Source organism: Sceloporus undulatus, chromosome 5 (genome assembly GCF_019175285.1).
Source record: "Sceloporus undulatus isolate JIND9_A2432 ecotype Alabama chromosome 5, SceUnd_v1.1, whole genome shotgun sequence".
NCBI classification, from domain to species: Eukaryota; Metazoa; Chordata; class Lepidosauria; order Squamata; family Phrynosomatidae; genus Sceloporus; species Sceloporus undulatus.
In genome coordinates, this window is record NC_056526.1 from 158,264,095 (window position 1) to 158,278,953 (window position 14,859).

General features: G+C 44.4%; 1 protein-coding gene across 3 annotated transcripts in view; it reads left to right on the plus strand.

Moving 5' to 3' along the window:
- Positions 1-4,722: 4,722 nt before the first annotated feature.
- ANKRD50 (ankyrin repeat domain 50) overlaps positions 4,723-14,859 on the plus strand; it is a 61,761-nt gene continuing 51,624 nt past the window's right edge. The window contains exons 1-3 of one of the 3 annotated variants that reach the window (XM_042467960.1): positions 4,738-4,863; positions 5,823-5,877; positions 6,918-8,466. In XM_042467960.1, the coding sequence (XP_042323894.1) occupies positions 7,988-8,466 (479 nt within the window). In that variant the 5' untranslated portion in view covers positions 4,738-4,863; positions 5,823-5,877; positions 6,918-7,987. Of the gene's footprint in view, positions 4,864-5,822; positions 5,878-6,917; positions 8,467-14,859 lie in introns of those variants that run through there. The other 2 variants (XM_042467962.1, XM_042467964.1) reach the window with 2 other exon arrangements.

Consider the following 14,859-nt stretch of genomic DNA (forward strand, 5'->3'; position numbering starts at 1 on the left):
GTCTGTATCCCGCCTATGATCTGCAAAATCATTTGTGTGTATGTGTTGATGGGTCATGAATGACCATGATGGGTCATGAATGACCAAACAGCCCTTCTAGAGCATGAACAACTTCCTGAGCATGCTTTTTGGCCACAGAATACTGATAGGAGCGGAGATCAAATATTGTGTGAAGGGGAATAAAGTGGAATGATCTGAAAGAGGATCTGGCAGGCAGACTAGAACACTGGTGTGCTCTGCATTACAATATTTTGTTGTAGGCTATACTGCCCATTGAAATTTATATTCTATTGTGATGTAATCTCAAAGTATAACACAGTATGACTAAAGTTTTGTGCAATACTAAACCGGCTTGCTTACTTGCTTTTCAAGTTTCATTACTACTCTGGGACTCCACAGCAGCATTCCTTAGAACTCCACCCTCACTTGATGTAGCTTGATCTCTAGCTTTTGTGACTGACAACTGTTATCTCTACAAATAATCACTGTAAACATTATTTTATGCTGCTTCTTCACCTTGAGCAAGAGTACTTGTATAGGTACACTCACTTTCCAAACATGGACTTGGAGAGTTATCTTGCATTTCTGCATGGAAATAAGTTGAACTCAAGGCAACGGAGTTACTTCCAAAAAAGGCATTTGGAATTGCAATGACATTTTCCATAAATTCTTGCCAGTTTGGAGCAGAAAATTGCAATGGCATATGAGTGCTTATTAATAACAGATAGGTTTTTTTAGGAAGCACAATTTTAGAGCTTCTCTGTATCAGAAAGTGCCTGGAGTTACAAATGTGATGCCAAATTCTGCTACTAGGTACATCAGCAGAACAGAGTAACAGATTACTCACCTTTAGAAAGGGTGGGTTTGAAAAAAGGATAGGCACAGATGAAGTAATCTTTTTCAAAACACAACAAGCCAGGTTTCCAAGAAGACATTTATTGGCAACGTTCTTTCTTTTAAGGATATTTTGAGCCAATTTCAGCTAGTACGGCACCCACTCTTACTTAGCTGTCACAAAGATCCAATCTATACTGTGGAAATAATCCAGTTTGAGATCATTTTAACTGCCCTGGCTTGATGCTATGGAATTCTAGGAACTGTAGTTTTCTCTCTCAGAGAGCTCTGGTGCCATGATAAACTACAGTTCCCAGGATTATCTAGCACTGAGCCATGACTGTGTCAAACTGTGGATTGGATCAAAGTGAGACATTTGGGCACAGGAAGGAAGGAAGCCAAAGTGATGCTCCTGCACAGCTCATGGGCCTCCTCACACAAAACTATTATAGCACTATGACTCCACTTTCACTGCCAGGATCCTTTTGGAATCCTGGAATTTGTACTTTGGTGAGGCACTAGAACTCTCTGGTTGGAATTCTAAATGCTAACCCTTCCTAAACTGAAAATTCCAAGTTTCTATAGAATGGAACCATGGCAGTTAAAGTGGAGTCAAAGTGATGGAAATGTGTAATGAGAAACTGAGATGGGAAGCAGGCCCACTTTATCACCCTATGGAAAGATTACTTCTTGGAAATCTCCTCCCTCAGGAGTCTCCACTGGCAACCAATCCAGGAAACAATGGCCTTTGTTACATGGGGGGGGGGATTGGGGGTTTAAACAGGCATTTTCCAGTGACACTTGTGTGATTGCAGCTAAGATTAGAGAGGACTTATCCTGGGAATAACCAGGAATGCTCCAGTAACAAATCATTCACGGGATTTTCCAAGCAGGGTCATGTGAAAATCTTAGCTGTGATTGTGTGACTGTTGCTGGAAAATGCCTATTTAAACCCACAATTTTTCCCATGTGATAAAGTCCAATGTTAAAAACAGGACCATTTCTCTATCCCTGCTGAGTGACTGCTTTTTTCCTCTTCTCACACCATCCCTTTTCTCACCTGTATTATGTCTTTCAAGACTGTAAACAAGGAGACACTTGACAATTTTTTTTAAACTGACTGGATATAAGTGGTTTGGAGAGTCTTTTGAATGAGAAGAAGGAGAGCAGTGATTGTTGTAGGTGTAACTGTGTGCTTTCAAGTAGTTTCCAACTTATGGTGACCCTAAGGTGAACCTATCATGGGGTCTTCTGGGGCTAAGAGTGCATAATTCACCCAAAGTCACCCAGTGGATTTCCATGGCGGAGCAGGGAATCAAATCCTGGGGGTCGTTCCCACTACAATTTGAAGTGAATCGTGATTCGGGGTATATGACCCTCGTTCCCATTGGAAACTGATTCCAATCCTCATTGGATCGATTCCAGTTAGGATAAAGTGGGACAAAAAACAAAACAAAACAAAACAAAAACCAGGGTTTCTTGACAGTAGTTTGAAAGTGGTTCTTTTGAGAAGAATCGATTCTGACCCATGTGCAATAAGTACTGTAGTAACGCCAGATGAGAATTAATTCTTTTAGAGGGGAGGGACAGATGGCAGGGGGATGAGTACCATCCCTCCCCAGAGATGTCACACACACACACCAGTGCTGACTTTAAAAAAAAAGTGATAAAAATGGATAGATTGGTCAAGCAACTATTTGTGAAGGTGGGTAGTTGCTTGACCAATCTATCGATTTTTTGATGAATTTTTTTAAAGACCCTGCCATGCCTAGATCAAGTGATCCAAGCATGACAGGAGTCTTTTTTGGGACCCTCCAGACCCCTCTCTTGTCTTGGGAATTAAGGAAGAAGAGGCCCGCCAATTCTCTTTCATTCCTTCCCAAGGCATGAGGGGGGTCTCCAAACTCCTCTCTTGCCTTGCAAACAAAGGTAGAAGAGGTCAGCCAGCTCGCTTTCCTTCCCTCCCGAGGCATGAGGGGGGGTCTCCAGACTCCTCTCTTGTGTTGGGAGCGAAGAAAGAAGCTGCCAGCCAGTTCTCTTTCCTTCGCTTCCAAGGCCTAGGGGGGGTCTCCGGACCCCTCTCTTGCCTTGGGAATGAAGGAAGAAGTGGCCAGCCTACTCTCTTTGAACAGCATTGAGCCATGGCAGTTCAAGCAGTGCCAAACTAGATTATTTCTGCAAGATGGAAGCAGCCAAGTTGTGAAAAGAGGCCTTCTCCATATGAAGAAAATGAGGGCTGCATGTGAAGAAAATGAGTGAAGAAGGAAGAAGCGAACAGCCAGGTCTCTTTCCTTTCCTCCCAAGGCATGAGGGGTGTCTCCGGACCCCTCTCAAGCCTTGGGAAAGAAGGAAGCGCCCCGCCTGCCCTCCTTCCTTGGGTCTTTTTTGGGACCTTTTCAGTCTCAGGTCACACTCCCTCAGCCTCCAACTCCCCCCCCCCCCCAAATTTCCTTGCCAGGCTGCCGCTTACATCAGAGATGATTGACAGGGGGTTCTGAAGCAGTGCTGTCAGTGGGGACAACAATCATGCCAAAAAAGTGATTCCACTTCAGTAAGGAAAAGATCCTCTTTCATTGTGGGAATAGGGGACCTTTTAGAATCGCTTTCCAAACCGGGGCAAGGGGGAATCAGGAAGCGATTTATCCTGCCAGTGGGAATGGTGTCCTGGTCTCCTAAGTCGAAGTCCCACACTCAAACCACTATACCACACTCACTGTCTGTAACAACTCTACCAATAAATTAAGTTTTCAAGATCTTCTGTCTCTTTGCCAGTATCTTAGGCCTCAATAAGCTAGACCACAGCTAAAACCAATCTCACTGTTCACTACATACCAAGACAAGCTCAAGTGGCAAGTAACCCACAAATAAAAATCTCACCCTAAAGAGGACCAGGTAAATTCCAAAGTACTTTGTAGCTCTAAATCATGTGGTTTTATGATGATAAGAATACAACATTGTAGTTTGCATGCTAGTTCAAATCCAAAGTTTCGCTGTGTGATTTGCCAAACCATAGAACTTGGAAAGGTTGCATTTTGGGGACCACAGCCATGGTACAAAGTAGTGACTATGGATGGCTTCTATGTCAGCAGGCAATGAGTGAACTCTGGGTTTTAGTCTAAACTTTGAAGGTGTTATACAAGGGTTTCAAATCCCTATCTGGCATGGAAACACATGTATATAAACATAAATCCATGCTTCTTAATTATGCTGTAAAATTGAGGATGTCTTGGAATTCCTCCTAGAAAGAAGGTTGGGCCCACAGCAAACTCCAGCTCCCAGAATCCCATAGCCTTGAGCCAGAAAGAGTTAAAGCGGTACCAAACTGGGTTATTTCTCCAGTGTGGATGCAACCTTTAAGTCTCATGGCTTGATGCTGTGGAATTGTGGGAATTGTAGGGGGGGTTGGTGGGGGGGCAAGGGTGGCACCAGAGCAGGGTGACCAGAGATCCTCCTTTTCCAAAACACGTCCTACATTTCAACAAACTACACTTCCCAGAAACCTATAGCATTCAGCCATGGCCTCTTAAAGCGGTGTCAGACTGCATTACTGACGCGGTGTGGATGCAGCCCTGAATGCATCAGTCCAAAAGACAAAAGCGGAGCGTGGTTTCAACAGTGCTGACGCCCCCTTAGTGGGTCGGACAGACCCTCTCTCCGCTGGAGCCCCGCCCACCACCTTGGCCCCGCCCCTCCCCAGCACAAAACAGCTGCTGGGCGGAGAGGGCGTGGCTAGCGAGGAGGAGGGGCGTGGCTTGAGTCACAGCTGGGGAAGCCGAAGCTGCTGGGTGGCTGGCTCCGCCTTGGGCCCCGGAGAAGAAGAGGGAAGAGCGGCCACAGCAGAAGAGGAGGAGGAGGAGGAGGAGGAGGAGGAAGCAGGGAGGCAACTTCCCGGGAGGCAGGGAAGGGAAGGGAAGGGAAGGGAAGCCAGCCAGCCCCGAGGAGAGGGTCCCAGCCTGGATCCCTGGCGAGGAGCCGCCCTTTGCCTCCAGACGGTGAGGATGCCGCCGCCTCTGCTGCCTTCTTCGCCCGGTAAGAAGCCCCGGCGCAGAGCCCTCTGCTGCTGCTGCTGCTGCTGCTGCTGCTGCTGCTGCTGCTGCAGGTCCCTTGCCTTGGCCGCCTCCCTCCTCCGCCCTTTGCCTGCTCCGTTCTCCCTTGGACCAAAGCTTTGCCTCTCTCTCTCTGTCTGTCTGCTTGTGTTTGTGTGTTTGTGTTTTCCCGTGAATATATGTGCGTTTGTGGGTGTCTTTGCGTGTGTACCATTGTGTGTGTATATATGTGTGCCTTTGCCCTGTCTGTGTGTGTCTGCCCGTGTGTGTCTTTGCCCGCCTGTGCACCTTTGTGTGTGTGTGTATCTTTGCCGTGTGTGTGTGTGTGTGCTTGGGTTGGTCTTTGCCTCTGTGTGTGTGTGGACCTTTGTGTGTCTTTGCCCTGGGTGTGTGTGTCAGTCCAGTCTTCGCTCTGGGCCCACAACAAACTCCAACTCCCAGAATCCCAGAGCCTTGAGCCAGACAAGAGTTAAAGCGGGGCCGAACCGGGTTATTTCTCCAGTGGGGACGCAGCTGGATGGAACTGGCTTGGGCTCCTTTCCCGGCCGCCGAGCCTTGTGTGCGTGTCCCTTTTGTACCGTTGCGTGTCTGTGGGTGTTGTGTGTGTTGTGTGGAGATGGGTCCAGGGCGTGTGTCTGGGAAGCCGAGCCAGGCAGCCCTTTGGCTCTTTGTTGAGTCCCGAGGCTCCCTCCAGGCTTCGGCGAAGGGAGCGAGGCTTGGTTTGGGAGCCTTAGGGAAGAAGGGATCTGCAATGGCCGAGGGAGAAGGGAGAGGCAGCGAGACAAAAGCCTGGGCCAGGAAGACGCGAAGGGGATGACAGCGGGAGCAGGCTGCCCGGCCCCAGGGCCAAGGCAAGGCGAGGGAGGGAGGGAGGGGAAGTGGAAACGTGGCTGGAAAGGCTCCCCCTCCCTCCCTCCCTCTCTCTCTCTCTGTCCCCTTCAGCCCCGAACAAAGAAGACTCTGCAAAGCTGGAAAGGGGAACTCCTGGGAGAAGCAGGTACAAAGGAGGGGAGGCAGGGAGAGCAGATGGGGCAGCAGGCATCTTGGGGGCAGTTCTGGGGCACCACCATTCCAGAAGGAGGTTGACAAGCTGGAGTGGGTCCAGAAGAGGGCGAAGGGTCTGGAAAGCATGCCCTCTGGGCTGGGGATGTTTACAAGAGAAGGCGAAGGGGTGCTAGGGATAGCCCTGGGTCAGTGTTTGAATACTGAGGAGGGAGCAAGCTTGTTTTCTGCTGCTCCAGAGAACAGGACGCAGAGCAATGGGTTCAAGCTACAGAGATTCCACCTCCACATTCGGAGGGACTTCCTGACAGGAAGAGCCGCTGGATGCTGGAGCATGGAGGGGCCTCCTTTGGTTTTGGAGGTTTTTTAAACAGAGATTGCTGCTCCAAAGAACAGGATCCGGAACAATGGATGCCAACTGCAAGAAAAGAGATTCCGCCTCAACATTAGGAGGAACTCCTTAACAGTAAGGGCTGATCGACAGTGGAATACACTCCCTCGGAGTGTAGTGGAGTCTCCTTCCTTAGAGGTCTTTAAGCAGAGGCTGATGGCCATCTGTCAGGGATGCTTTGATTGAGAGTTCCTGCATGGCAGAAGGGAGCTGGACTGGATGGCCCTTGCGGTCTCTTCCAACTCTCTGATTCTATGACTGTCAGGAGTGCTTTGACTGTGTGTTCCTGCATGGCACTGGATGGCCCTCAAGGTCTCTTCCAGCTCTCTGATTCTACATGAGAAGAGAAGGCCTGGGAGGAAGACTCTTGGGCTTTGCGGTCACTTTGCCTTCTCCAGAAGTGTAATTCTAGGCTGTTAGGTCCAAGGGTTTGTATTTTAACATGTTGAAGAGAGGCAGGGAAGAATTAAAATGTGTTGTTGTTGTTGTTGTTTGTTGCTGTTGAGGTTCTCTGGTGAGATTCAGCGCATAACAGAGGGGATTGAGTCTCAGCTTGGGAACATTTGTGGGGCTTGGATCTCACTTAACATGGGATCCCCCTCGTGTGTGGAAGCTAACAAGTATTTGTGATGCTTAATTTTCAGGTGAGGGACAGAAGTGGAGTGTGGGGAGTGACCTCAGCAGCTGAGACACCTGGAGAGGTTTGGTGAAAGGCAAGATTGTGAGGAAAGCACATGGCAGATGTCAGCTGGAAATAAGATTCTCCTGTTTTCATCTTGAGCTCCATTAAACGTCATAACTGTGAAGGACTTCAGTGGACCACAGAAGCTTGCCTGATCTTCAGCTAAGGACTTTGTGCTAAAGTGAGGCAGATCCACCACATGTCGGATGTCATCTATAAACAAGATTCTTCTGTTTTCATCCTGTGTTCCATTAAGCATCAGAATTATAAAGGACTTCAGTGTTCGTGCCTCAACTGCTGAATTGTGGAAGACTTCTCACTAAAGTGAGGCAGATCCACCACATGTCAGATGTCATCTGTAAACAAGATTCTCCCGTTTTCATCTTGTGTTTTATTAAGCATCATAATTGTGAAGGACTTCAGTGGGCCACAGAAGCTTGCCTGAACTTCATCTAAAGACTTTGCACTAAAGTGAGGCGGATCCATATCTTTGCATTATAAACTGCATTCACGGAAGGGGAGAAAAGAAGTCAATTGTTCTGTATTTCCTAAGGCTTCACTTTTGGGGAAGGGAGAGGCTATGTGAGGCACAAGATTTTGCAATGGCAGGGATTTAGAGAAGCAAGAACATGTGGAAATTCTGCATGCATGTTGACATCTGTTTTTTGGGAACACTAATTGCATAGGGGAACATGTGGTCCTATAAGCTGCAGTCATGGCATGGTGTGACCTTTTAAGCTATATGAGAAGTATTACTGAGCCTTGGTATCAAACATTGCTTTATCTCTAAATCGGATGAACAGCGATACATCATGTGCTAATCAGGAGAGAGTTGGGATGGAGAGATGTAGCTTGTCTTGCAGAGATGCTGCTGACCATTGTGTGAAGAGATGAAGCATTTGCAGGTTGTATTTCCCTCTCTGACAGGGCTCTGTACAATGAATTCATTGGCTTGGATCTAAGGACCTGCTTTAAAAGAATCTTAAGATGCCTTGCTGTTTCTGACCTGTCCCAGAAAAGAAAGTCTGCAAAATGGCTCAGACCAGCTTGCTGCAGGGGAAACCGTTTTATTGTCGAGAGTGGGTTTTTCACAAGCTTCAACACTGCCTTCAGGAAAAGACTAGCTGCAGCAACAGCATTGCCAACAAACCATCCATTGTGCTGAATGCCGGGACTAATACTTGTGTCGTCCCTGGCAAAGGAGCTGCCTGGGGGGTGTTGTTAGTAGGAGGGCCTGGCAGTGGCAAGACAGCCTTTTGTACTGAGTTACTATGGCCAACCTCACCTGCAAGTCTCCAAAGGGGTTTACATCACCAAGCCCTGGCCTTTCACTTCTGCAAGGCTCAGGACTCAGACACGCTTTGTGTGGGTGGCTTTATTAGAGGGTTAGTTACCCAGATAAGTCACAGTGGGCTCATCCAAGGATATGAAGATAAACTGAGAGATCCAGCTGTTCAGTGCCTCTTGCAGCCTGGGGAGTGTGAGAGGAATCCTGCAGAAGCATTTAAGAGGTAAAAACAAAGCCGTCGTCCTATCTCATAATCTGATAAGATATAGCCCTTCATAAACAGGTAAAACCTCCTTCTCATGTGGGTGGTGTTGTGTATCTGCATGATATGTTCCAGTAGTCTGTACCAGGGTGGTGGGGACTCTGTCACAGGCAGCAAGTATTTCCAGACAAAATACTCTAAAACATATTCCATCTGAGTTGCTTCGGATTACTCTGCAATCTGTGTTTGAGAACAGAGTCATTGACTGGAAAAGGAGGAAAAGGCTAAAGAGGGGAATGAATTCTGGATTGTATTGGCAGGTGGCCATGGATCTACAGATAAGGTTTTGTTTTGGTATGATCTTGCTAAAGTTTTCCTCCTCTCAGTAGCTATGTGGGAACTCTTCATATGGCATCAGAACCAAAACAGACACCCATGTGAGATTGTTTCCATCAAGGCACTAGCTCTGCTTTGGTCTTCTTGTTTGAAACGTTAGTTTTAGGTTTGCTGATTATACAGGACACCAAAAATAGGCTTTAAAATGATGTAGAACACTATCTGGATCAATATAAGATACAGAGCTGTCAGATTTCTGCCAGTTTTTGTTCATTGGGATACAGATTATGGAACTAGGATTTCAAAGGAGGAGTGAAAGCTCATATGGTGGGCTCTTGCCCCTCATGCGAGAGTTATCCTATGTTTAAAAAGCTAAAATTCATCCCTTAGAAATAGAAAAATGGGAAAACCTGTAGTATGAGAGATGGGAAGTAAAGCAGTATTTGGGAGATTTGTTAGTAAACAGTGCTCTTGAACTTTCCAAGCTCTTCTGATTGGAAGAGTTAATGCAGTACACTTTCTGTGAATTAAACATGACAGCCCTAATGAGTTTTAAGGATTGTTTCTTCAAAGGTATACTGACAGTTGTGTGTATTCACTCACTGTAGGTCATGTGGTTGCTATCACTTGAGGCAGAAGGTCTGCTATTACATTGAATAGTTAAAATGAATAACAATACCAAGCTAAAGATGCTTTAATGTATACTTGTGTCTTTGCAGCTTTTAAAACCCATGAAAAAATGTTGTGTTTTCTTATTGTTGGTTCTGGACTATAGTTTTCCAGTGTTGGAAAACTATATATTATTTTGCAGGAGTGAGGAATCTTGGCTTTTCAAATACTTTGGACTGAAGCTTTCATGGGCAGGGCTGGTCATAATTGCAGGGTAAAAGATCTGCTGGGCCAACAGTTCCCATACCTGCTACATGGCAGTATTTTACTTACTTACTTACTTACTTACTTCATATGCTCCCTTTCTCCTGAGGTGGGGCCCAAGGCAGCTTCCAAAAACATTAAACTAAAAAAGTTTATAATAAAAAATTAAAAATAATTAACAAGTAGGAACCTGTTTCCATTCCAGTAGCTTGGAAACAAAAGTTAACATTACACTGGAGACAAAATGAATATTATAAACTTGGTGGCCTCCAGCTGCTTAGGATTACAACTCACATCATCCCTGACTACAAACCACCAGCATTGGATTGTGCTGGTTGTGGCCAATGGCAGCAGTAATCCAAAACATTTGGAAAATTCCAAATTATGGAAGGCAGTTGAATAATCAAATCTTGTTGTCTGGATAGAAACAGCCCAGGGAGTGCTAGCATAATCAACAGACATTCAAAAACATTTATATTACAGTTATTAATCATCAGTGAAGATGATCAGTCATCAACTGATGAGAACCTATTCCACAATAGATTTGATCGATGGAAGAGTGACGCCCTGAAGAAAGATGAAATGGTTTCTTCTCTCCCAGTGCTATGGTCACATCGCTTCTCTCATTGAGTGAGGTTGGTTTTGCTGTATCCAGCACAGTTTTAAAAATGTAGCAGTTCTTATATCAGATTCCTGCACAATTGTGTACAGTGGGTTGGCATGAGTCTAATTTATGTTAGGCTGCTAATATAATCCATCTATATTCATCTACCTGTTCAGAACAATGGTGCAGTTTATGAGGGCATGTGCCATCTCTGGGTGAAAAGTTGCCAAGTCTTTGGGGTCTGTGCTGCATGAATCAAAGTAGCTGCCTCAGCCATATCTCTGAGGTGATTTTCATGTGGCTTACTTGATTTACCTTTATTTCTTCTGGTTCACCATTTCTCAACTTGGCATACTGCATATGGCTTGGACTAACTCTCATCAATCCCAGCCTGCAGTTTTGTAGCCATGAGTGATGAGAATCATCTTCCAAAGTATTTGGCCATATCACTCCTTCTCTACAAACTAAAGGGCTCTTGATCCTCTGTCTCCAGTTTTCACAGGCTAAGCTGTTTCTTCCTGGAGATCAGCTGCTTCTCTGAACAACTGTAGTATTGCTTTGCTGCTCATCATTAGCCTTCTTGAAATGGGTTAGATGCTGGTTCTGTGAAGCACCTTGCATTGTGCTGTATGTTGTTGTTGTTCTTAACTGCCTTCAAGTTGACTTTGACTCATGGCAACCTTGTGAATGAGACATTTCCAAGGCCCCCTGTCCTCAGCTGCTCTGCTCGGGTCCTGCAGGCTCAGCTGTGTGGCCAGCCTGGTTGAGTCTAACCATTTGGAGTATGGTCCTCTTCTCTTTCTACTGCCTCCCACCTTTCCTAGCATCGTTGTCCTTTTTAATTATTCATACCTTTTCATGATATGGTCAAAGTATGGCAGTCTCAATTTATTCATCCTGGCTTCCATTTGTTTGTCTTCTTCACCATCCGTAGTATCCTCAGCACTCTTCTCCACAACAAATCTCTCAAATTAGTTGATTTTCTTTCAGTCAGCATTCTTCTCTATCCAGTTCTCACAGCTGTATGTTGTGGTGGGGAATACATTGACAGTCTTCACCTTAGTGTTCAGATTTATAACTTTGCACTTTAGGATCTCGTCCATTTCTTTCATATCTGCCCTTGCATTTTGATCAATGTTTCATCAAAAGTATGTGAACTCTTTGTTAATTAAATTTATTAACTCAGTTGCAATTTTCTTGTTATCTAGGATGAATTCTTGTAGATCTTCCATGGTCATGTCGCAAACCCCCCCCCCCCCCCAAGTAATGTTTAGCATTAAGCCTAACTTGGCACTTTAATCATCCACTTTCTTCAGTAATTTCTCCAGGTCTTTGTTGTTTTCTGAAAGTAGTATTCTGTCATCTCAATATCTTAGAATAACAGGAGAACTACAGTCCATGATGGCTTGATCCCTTTTAGCCCCCCAAATTAGATTCATTTGTCAGCAGACCAATGCTAGTTTGGTAAAGTAGTTGTAAGTTTCATTTGTATCTGTACAGTCTTGTATCAAAGAGAAAGCAAATCAGACTTTTTCTACCTTATTCCCATGTTCAGCTTAGTTCTTTTTGTGCAAGGAGATACCTTCAGGCCACAGTAGAATAGGCATAGTGACAACTATAGCAGCTAATAAATTTGGTCAGTTATGATGAAAAAGTTTATATCAGGGTATTGGCACTGGTGTTGTCTAATAAAACATATGTGATGCAGAACATAAGGCCTTATTTGAAAAACAATCAGTATTAATGAAGTTACTGCAATCGCTGAAACACGGATGATGATCTGTATTCAAACACCTCCATTTGGAAGCAATGTTTGCAGGCAACTGCTATTTTAAAAAATGCTTGTAAACAAAGCTTGCAGATTGAAGCTTTGAATTGGCATGGATGCCTGGTAAAGTTCCCCCCCCCCCCCCCCCCCCCCCCCAAAGAAGAAGAGAAGAAAAAAAAAGGAAAGAAAAAAAAAAAAAGAAAAAAAAAGAAAAGAAAAAAAAAAAAAAAAAAAAAAAAAAAAAGAGAAAAGCCCCCCCCCCCCCCCCCACCCCCCCCCCCCCCCCCCCCCCCACTCTTTCAGATGTACAAGAAAGCACAAACCATGAACTAAAGATGAGAAAGCTGAATCTTGGTACTATGAAAACAAGAGTAGTATGCGTCTGCACAGGCTTGTAGGAACTTGAACTTTGTGTACTTTAAAATCTTAAATATAAAACACATTGCTGGGGCATCCTCAGTTAATATTGAAATTATATTAAGAGGCAATAGGTAACTGAATCTTAATGGGGAAAATGGTTTAAATATTCATAATCACAATGTGAGAAGCGCAGGATTTATTGAAATCACTTTTTTAAAAAACCAGAGAAATAGCTTAGAAGTTGGTTCCTTCTTAGTGTATTATTTGGATCAAAAAAGCCCTATCAGTTTCAGGCAATCTCTTCTAACACTCTCATACTGCTTGTATTTTACAAGCAGGCTCTAATGTGTGTTTGGAGAACCTATGGACTCCAGAGTTTTTGATCTCTAACTCCCACAATCCTTTGGATTATGGTGTTTCGGTTTTTAGGTGAAAACAGCTTTAAGTTAACACCAAAGATTCCCCATCTTTGGTCTGATATTTATAAACATCTTGCCTATGTCCTGTTTTTTATTGCGAACAGCATAAGCACCTAAATATGTGGTACAGAATGGTGCTTCCATTTGATTAGTCATATTTATAGGTTGTAAGTCTTCTGTTGTCTGTGACTGGAGAATTGCCACAGATGTTTATTGCTTCAAAGGCAAATTTTGTGGTGTAGAAATAAATGCATTTAAATGAGCCCAGTGTCTTGCTGTTCTTTATGCCAAAAGATATCCGTTCATTGACAGCATGATGTTGCCTTAGCACTCCAGTTACAGTTCTTTTAAAACTGCTAGGATATACAGTGAATGTTTTTATGTCCATGGGTACTAGTGCTGCACCTGCAGACAGGTTTGCTAAGAGCTACATTACAGATGCACCTTATAGCTGTGAAGCCCTAACAAAAGAGCTTGGAATCTGGAAGGGACATTTATCCCAATATGTACCCGAACATTTGAATGCCATGTACGTAAAATACTTTTGACCTTGATTTGGGCCCGAGCTGGGGGGTAGAACATCAGCATCTTAGTTGATATGGGAACACTATGGTGATTTACCTTCGTAACAGCATGTATCTATATAGGCTATTTGCAGGTGGAGAGGTGTTGCACCCTAATACCAAGAGTCGGTTGAAAAAATATGAGTTTTAAAAATTTAAACATACAGCCTTGTAAGGTTGGTGGCTTTTTAAAAAAAAACCTCTTTGTAACATATAATATCTTTCCAGAAGACTTGGGAACTGCTGCTATCCAGATATTGTTGGAACCAAAGTCTTAGTATCCCTAACCAGTGGTGGCAACGGTGAAGGATATTGGAAGTTGCAGTCTAATAACTCCATGTCCTTCATTTCTGTCTGGAACATGTTTATGTCCTTTATGCTTCATTTTAGCATGCGGGCCATATATGCCAATGTCACAATAGATCCCTTATGGTGTGTAAAAATTCTGAGCTTTGATCTGTTCCTGCTTTCTGCTGTTGAAGCACTCTATCCTAAAAAGGCAATGAAGCTGGTCTGAGCTTTGAGTTAATCCTGGTGCATGGAACAGGAGAGGGACTCAAAGATGTGTGGGATAACAACCCAGCAGTCCTAGGCAAAAAATCCAAGGGGGCAGAAACATCTGGACTGGGTCAGCAACATCTGGGTGTTCTAATTCCCATACCTGCTATAGGACATGAGCAAACATTCTCTTTTTGCGATGCAAAGATTGCAGCTTTCTTAAAAAAAATCTGATCCTGCATCTCCAATTTTGAGCTGTGCGTGTTTAGTTGCAGAGTGAAGCTGGAAGTGGTAATATAACTTCTGTCTCACCCCACTGCTAAGACTGACCCATTCATCTAGTAGTTCCCATTCTTCCCTAGATTTTCTTCAGACAGACTTTTCAATCCATGCCTTAAGGGGAAAGAGAATTCTTGTGGAAAGTACTATGGGGCAGACAGCCGAGGCGATTTTCACAGTACAGGTGAAACAAGCCACAAACTATATATGAAAGAGAGAACCCTGGTTCCTTTGACAGTCTGCCTGGAAAAATTCTTTGTCTCTTCCAGACATGGTGCTAGTCTCTTCTGAAGTGAGAGTAAAGCCAATTAATCCAATGATGCCAAGAAAAAAAAACCTGTTGCCAAACAGCCTGGGGCTTACACATGAAGGAGTAGTAAATACCTGTTTCTTTTGTCTTTGCAAACAGGAGACTATTCTCCCAATACCAGGATTATGGCATGTATACCAAGTTATGCATAATAAGGTTGGATAAATAGGATCAGCAAAGATGCCACAAAAACTTGTACAATCATTTGTTGTTAATTGCCCATGAGTCAACCTGACTCATGGTGACCCTGTGAATGACACATCAAACCCCCTGTCCCCAGTTGCTTTCTCAGGGCAGGGAGTATGGTCTGGTCTTCCTCGCTTTTGTTACCCTCTACCTTTTCTAGCACTGCTTTCTTTTCTAATGAGTCATGTCCTTATAGTAGGGACTGAAGTGTGAAGTGT